This window comes from Triticum dicoccoides, chromosome 7B, assembly GCF_002162155.2.
Source record: "Triticum dicoccoides isolate Atlit2015 ecotype Zavitan chromosome 7B, WEW_v2.0, whole genome shotgun sequence".
Lineage (NCBI taxonomy): Eukaryota > Viridiplantae > Streptophyta > Magnoliopsida > Poales > Poaceae > Triticum > Triticum dicoccoides.
In genome coordinates, this window is record NC_041393.1 from 120,627,971 (window position 1) to 120,634,785 (window position 6,815).

At 47.5% G+C, this 6,815-nt stretch overlaps 1 protein-coding gene across 1 annotated transcript; it reads right to left on the reverse strand.

Moving 5' to 3' along the window:
* Positions 1-2,820: 2,820 nt before the first annotated feature.
* On the reverse strand, positions 2,821-4,556 carry LOC119335940 (vegetative cell wall protein gp1-like). Its single transcript, XM_037607985.1, has 2 exons — positions 3,651-4,556; positions 2,821-2,856 (listed from the first exon to the last, which is right to left on the reverse strand). Exons 1-2 carry the CDS (start codon positions 4,024-4,026, stop codon positions 2,840-2,842), a joined length of 393 nt encoding a protein of 130 aa, XP_037463882.1. The 5' UTR covers positions 4,027-4,556; the 3' UTR covers positions 2,821-2,839.
* Between the last annotated feature and the right edge of the window lie 2,259 nt (positions 4,557-6,815).

Consider the following 6,815-nt stretch of genomic DNA (forward strand, 5'->3'; position numbering starts at 1 on the left):
AATTGAATCCACCGGAGAAGAAACAACAATGAAGGATGATGAACTTAAAACTGTTGAGCATCTTCATGGGAAATCACCGGATAAGAACATTGAAAGAAAAGAATGAAGAGACTTCCCACAAATAAAAGGATACATGATTAAGAAATCTGAGTCCTTGAAGAAAAAGGGTGGGAGGGCGGGAAAACAAAGGAAACTTGGGGACAGATGAAACCTATACCGTTGAGAAAACTTAGAATTGATCTCGCGAATGTTGAAATGATCGGATCCACCTGAAGAGAAGCACACCGGTTGGAAAGAATTGAATGACAATCTCGATGATCAAAAGGATTAGTACTCCCATAGAAATATGAGAACACCGTTTAGGAAAGGTATGGATTCCACATTTGACTTAGAAGCAACTCGAATACCACAAATAAAACAAAACAAAGGTTTGGCTTGCAGAATAAGCCGGAACAAATACATATGATAGAGATTTACCCAATCCCATATCATGCATTTGTCGGAAAGATATTCTAGGAGCTACTTGAACTCCCACCTATAAACTCCCGAAACTTTATGGTTATGTAATCTGGTGTTGGGGATACAGGGGAAGCAATATATCTCACCCAAACTAACAATACCTACATCCAGCTGTATCCATCCGTCAACACATAACCAAGAAAACTCCGGAAATCGTGTACCTCAACCTTCGAAAAGCATCCGTTATACGAGTTATGGCAATACTCCCGAACTCCCGCCCCAGTACTGGGTGGCGTCGAGGTTATCTCACCAACAACTGCATAAAAGAGTTTTCGATGTCGGCAAAATTCAGGTATTCCAAAACTGCAACGATAAAATTGTGACGACAACATCTCGGAACTCAACTCCCCGGGTCACTGCCACATAAAAGACAGGAGGCACCAAGAACAATGTTCTCGTCACAAAACCATCGGAACGATTCCAAGATACCCGCGTGATCCTAAAAAAATTTAGTGAAATTTGAGGAGAGGAAAGACAAAACATCTACGTCAGGAGACCTCACCAGAGCGACGAAGGGACTGAGGAGTAAAAAGAATCCTACTCTCCGATATATATAATCCTAAGACTCAAAATAGTTTCTTCTAGACACAACAACGTCCAACAATCAAGAGGGCTCCTATGGTCGGTCGAGGCTCTGATTACCAACTTATCACGCCCAAGATGCGACCCTATCCTAAAGGAACTTGAAGGTCCCACCAAGGATAGAAGCGCATCTTGAAGACGCTTTTGCAAGGTGGATATCATTACATCAACATTACATAATAGTGGGGATACATGCAAAAGGCATACAATGCCACATGAATACAACATCACAATACATAAGAGCATCAGCCGACTACGGATGAAACACAAAAAGAAACTCAAACGACATCCACCCTGCTAGCCCAGGCTGCCGACCTGGAACCTATCCCCTGATCGAAGAAGAAGCAGAAGAAGAACTCCAAAAGAAGCAAACATCGCTCTCGCGTCATGATCATCGCATAACCTGTACCTGCAACTGTTGTTGTAGTAAACTGTGAGCCACGAGGACTCAGCAATCCCATTACCATGGGTATCAAGACTAGCAAAGCTTAATGGGAAAGGAAGGGGTAAAATGGTGAGGTTGCAGCAGCGACTAAGCGTATATGGTGGCTAACATACGCAAATAAGAGCGAGAAGAGAAGCAAAGGAACGGTCGTGAACCTAGCAATGATCAAGAAGTGATCCTGAACTCCTACTTACGTCAAACATAACCCAAAACAGTGTTCACTTCCCGGACTCCGCCGAAAAGAGACCATCACGGCTACACACACGGTTGATGCGTTTTAATTCGTATCTGGTGTCAAGTTATCTACAACCGGACATTAACAAAATTCCATCTGCCCATAACCGCGGGCACAGCTTTTAAAAGTTTAAACCCTGCAGGGGTGTCCCAACTTAGCCCATGATAAGCTCTCGCGATCAACGAAGGATATACCTTCTCCCAGGAAGACCCGATCAGACTCAGAATCCCGGTTTACAAGACATTTCGACAATGGTAAAACAAAACCAGCAAAGCCGCCCGATGTGCCGACAAATCCCGATAAGAGCTGCACATATCTCGTTCTCAGGGCACACCGGATGAACACTACGTACAACTAAAACCAGACCTCAAGTTTCCTCGAGGTGGCGCTGCAAGTGGCTCTAGTTTGGACCAACACTCGAAGGAGCACTGGCCCGGGGGGGTTAAAATAAAGATGACCCTCGGGCTCCGGAAACCCAAGGGAAAAAAGGGCTAGGTGAGGCAAATGGTAAAACCAAGGTTGGGCCTTGCTGGAGGAGTTTTATTCAAAGCGAACTGTCAAGGGGGTCCCATAAATCACCCAACCGCGTAAGGAACACAAAATCTGGGAACATAACACCGGTATGACAGAAACAAGGGCGGCAAGAGTGGAACAAAACACCAGGCATAAGGCCGAGTCTTCCACCCTTTACCAAGTATATAGATGCACTAATAATATAAGAGATATTGTGATATCCCAAACATAATCCTGTCCATCATGGAGCAATCTTCAACTTCACTTGCAACTAACAGCGCTATAAGAGGGGCTGAGCAAAAACGGTAACATAGCCAAGCAACGGTTTGCTAGGAAGGGTGAAAAGGTTAGAGGCTGACATGGCAAAATAGGGAGGCTGGAAGAGCAAGCGATAGGTAGCACAGCAAAGCGATAGAACGAAGCAACTAGCATAGCAATGATAGTAGTGAGATCCAGGGTATCGGTCATCTTGCCTGAAATCCCGCTAGGAAGAAGAACGAGTCCATGAAGAAGATGAATGGACGTAGTCGAACGAATCCTCACAATCACAACATTACCGGAACTAAGAAGCAACACCGGAAAGAAACAAACAACATGGTAAATGCACAAGCATAAACATGGCATGATGCACAAACAAGTATGATGCATGTCCGGTTTAATGAGGCATGGCATGGCAAAGTGCAACAAACAATACTACAAGTTAAGTGGAGCTCAATATGCAACGAGTTACATATTATCAAAACACCACATGCAATTATTTAGTTTGATCTCGGTTATGTACCCAACAACATTAAATGTTATTAAACATGGCAAGGGGTGAAGCCCAAGAAAACTAACTATTTAGGCAAATTTAAATGAGGCCGGAACAACAAACAACATTTCCGGAAAATCCCCATGTGCAAATTATGAATTTGGTACTGTTCTGCCCTAAACACAATTTTAATGAGGTTAAACAGCAAAATGAAGTGCACCATGTTAAACTAGGCATTTTTCCACCCCATTTACATATAAAGTTTATTTAAAACCGAGCTACGGTTATTTAGTTATGAAATAAAGCATTTTAGCATGGCATTTAAGCAAAATTTAATCAAACATCATTTTAAACATTTTAAACATGGATGAAAATGGAATAATGTGAAACTAGACAAAATTCTAAGCACTTTACATGTTGAAAAGATTTTAATATGATGCATGGTTATGAAGTTATTAATGCATGAAGTCTAGGGGTTTTTCTGTAAAACTGATCTCTCTGGAAAATAGAGAAATTCGTCCAGATCAGGAAAAAACATGGCTGGCCCAATATGCAGGCTGGCCCAACAGGAGAAAAAAACAACGGAGGGGCGCTGGGGCGCTCACCATGGGCTGAGGCCCAGTCGGTGGAGGCAGCAGCAGGCAGAGCCCGCTGAGCCTTGGAGAGGCTCGTAGCCCACACGAGCGGGAATAGAGGAGGCGGGCGCCTGATGAGCGTGCTCCTGCTCGTTGCAGAGGAAGCAGAGGCCGGCGATGGCGGCTTCAGGCGAGGAAGGGGACGGCAACTTGGCGCGGGACTTGGGGCACTGGAGGTGGGGACGGGGCCCTGCCGGGGGGATCTGACCGGGAACGGGCAAGGGCGGCGGAGGTCGGCCTGATCTGGGGCGGGGGAGGAGGGCACTGAAGACGGGCACCGGCCGCGGAGAAGCTCTAGGATGGCGGCAGCGACATGGCTTGACACAGAGCTCCATCGGGCGACCATGGTTGTTCCCTAGACAGCCAACAGGGAGAGACGTGAGGCGAGGGAAGAGGGAGAGAGAAACGGGAGGAAGGAGAAACACGGGGGAAGGAGACGGGTCCTGCTGGCTTCATTGTTGATGGCGTTTGGGCGCCCCGGCGAGCTGCGGCTCGTCGCCGACAACGACGGGAACGGAGGAGAGGCTCAGGCGAGAGGCTGCTGCCTCGGATCGATCCACATCAAGCGGGGCCAGGGGCTGAAGCGGTCGCCTCGTCTCTGCTCCAACGAAACAGAGGACCGGTGCGGCGAGGAACTTGCAGCGGCGGGCCCGGTGAGGAACTCGGGCAGGGAGGTAGATCGAGGAGGGGATGGATTTGGGTTGGCTGGTGTTGAACGAGGGAGGATTTTTGGATCAGGGAGGATGAGGCTGGGAGGCGCTCGGTGCTCACGATCCATTCGGGATGGAGCAGAGGAGGGAAGAGGAGGCACGGCCTCGGGCGTTGGTTGGAGGGGAATGGATCTGGGAGGATCCCAAGGTGGGATTTGAGTGCGGCGGCGGCGGGGAGGATCCCTAGAAATTAGGTGGTGTGTCCAGATTAGGTTAGGGGTGATCTATATATAGCAAAGTGAGTCTAGGTTTGGACCTTCTTATTTGCATCGGACGGTCAAGATACAAAGGTTAAGAGGGATGAAATAATAAATCGAAGATACTTTCGGGATATTTGGGGATGATCCGGAACTATCGGCGATGACTGTCCGGGTCAGGTTCAGGAGAGGTTTCGGACGCGCGCGAGGGGTCTGTGCGCTGTGCAGAGGAACAAGGCGATCGTGTGCAAGGGGGTGGTTGGTCTCAGAACTGTCAAAGGAGGCAAGAGGAACGCGGCAACTACGAACAGGTGCGAGTTTTATGAAAACATGCAGATGCAATGCGCATGATGCTATGAGATAAAATGCAAAACATGAACAAAATGCAAAACAAACGACAAAAAAAACCCAACCACGAAGGAAATATCATATCGCATCTCCGGAAAAAGGCAAGAGTTGGAGTTACGAATATGAAAAATTGAATCCGGGGCGTTACACGTAGTAAGCAAGCTTCTCCTCGTCCTGCAACTCTGTGAGCCACCGCGCCCGTGGGCGGGGGAGAGGGCGTACTAAGCAAGCTTCTCCTTGTTTAGCGAGTTTACGGGACACATCAAAAGTAGTACAGAGCATCTCCAGTGTATAGAGCCTTGCCTCTAAGGTAGGGCCCACATGGTTTGCCTCTTTTTTTAAATAATGTGCCAAGTCGCAATTTGTTTGTTCACCCATGGTACACGATCCGCCATCAAGTGGATAACCAGTACACGTGTCAAATTACCATGTGGGCTACCTTTTCATACATAAATGAGCTCCACCGTGTACCCGCTTGGGTGTGGTTGGGAAAGAGATGGGAGTATGTGCATCGTGCGTGCACCTCTTCTATTCGTGCACGTCGCCCGCCTCCGAGGGTGTGTATAAGAGAGATATAAACCTAGAGAGATGTCGTGTGCGTTCGTGAGTGGTTTTTGTTATGGGGTGGGGGTGATTTCGTGAATGTATTTGTGGGAATATGTGTCGATGATGTCTCAAACAAAAATGTGACACATGCAATGTGTGTGAAATAGAGGCCTATCTATATCATATACAGAGAGGGCGATCCACGGCAAGAGAGGGAGGGGTCATACATATCGATAGAGTCGAAGAGAGGATCAAGTATGTGGGTGTGAGATCGATGAAGAGATCCATCGAAATTGTGTGTGCACGTCAAAGATATAGGACGACTAACTTACCGGAATGTCAGAGGGGAGAGGGAAAGTTTGTGTGTGGCGGGGAGACATGACTAGAGCGCTCGATGTTTCGGTGTGGGGGGGCGCAGAGACCTAACTAGAGAGGTAGATCGACTCGTATATGTGTTGAGAAGGAGAGACATAGCCATGTCTTGAGGGAGATTGGTCGATATCCATACATAAGTGAAGGACGGGAAATAGGTTGGGACATAGAGAGAGAGAGAGACATAGAGAGGTAGAGTGCCAGAGGGGTGGTGGAGTTGCTTCTCAGAGATGGTGGGAGAGGCCTACTAGACAAACTGATGGTACAACTGCAATATCAACAAGAGTGGGATGTGTTTCTATGTGTGCGTGTGCGTGTGCATGATAGATGTGTCGGGAGGTATGCATGGATGATGAAGGGGGGCCATGTGTTTGGTAAGCAGCCCTAACTAGATCGATAGATCAATTTTTGTGTGTTGGAGGAAGGGAGAGACGTAACTAATGAGGTAGATCGATTGGCACATGCGGAAAACGAGTTATAAACGACCTAGCTAGCTATATGTATAGTGGGAGATCGGTCGGTGTACATCCATTTGTTAGAGGCAAATAAGGTCGAGAGAGAGAGAGAGAGAGATGGAGCTAGGAGGTGGTGCGAGAGGCCTACTAGCTAGATAGGGGGAGGAGTGTGCGATTGTGAGATCGAGGAAAAGAGGGGCGAGAGTTTACACGTGTGTGGGACCGTATGAGAGACACGAGGCATGGATAGAGAAAGGAGGAGATGGAAAGTGTGTGTGCATGTGGTAGGCAGACATCGCTAGAGAGGTTTATCGATCGGTGTGTGTCGGAAAGGAGTTGTGGAGACCGTGGGAGAATGACCTAATGAAAAAGAAATGTGCACGATGGATAGAATGTTGAGGGAGGGGGAGGCCGAGGAGGGCGTGTGCATGCACTAAAGAAAGTTAGGGTTAGCTACAAAGGTTAGAGAATTTTGTGGGTATAAGAGACTAACAAAGATCATATTTC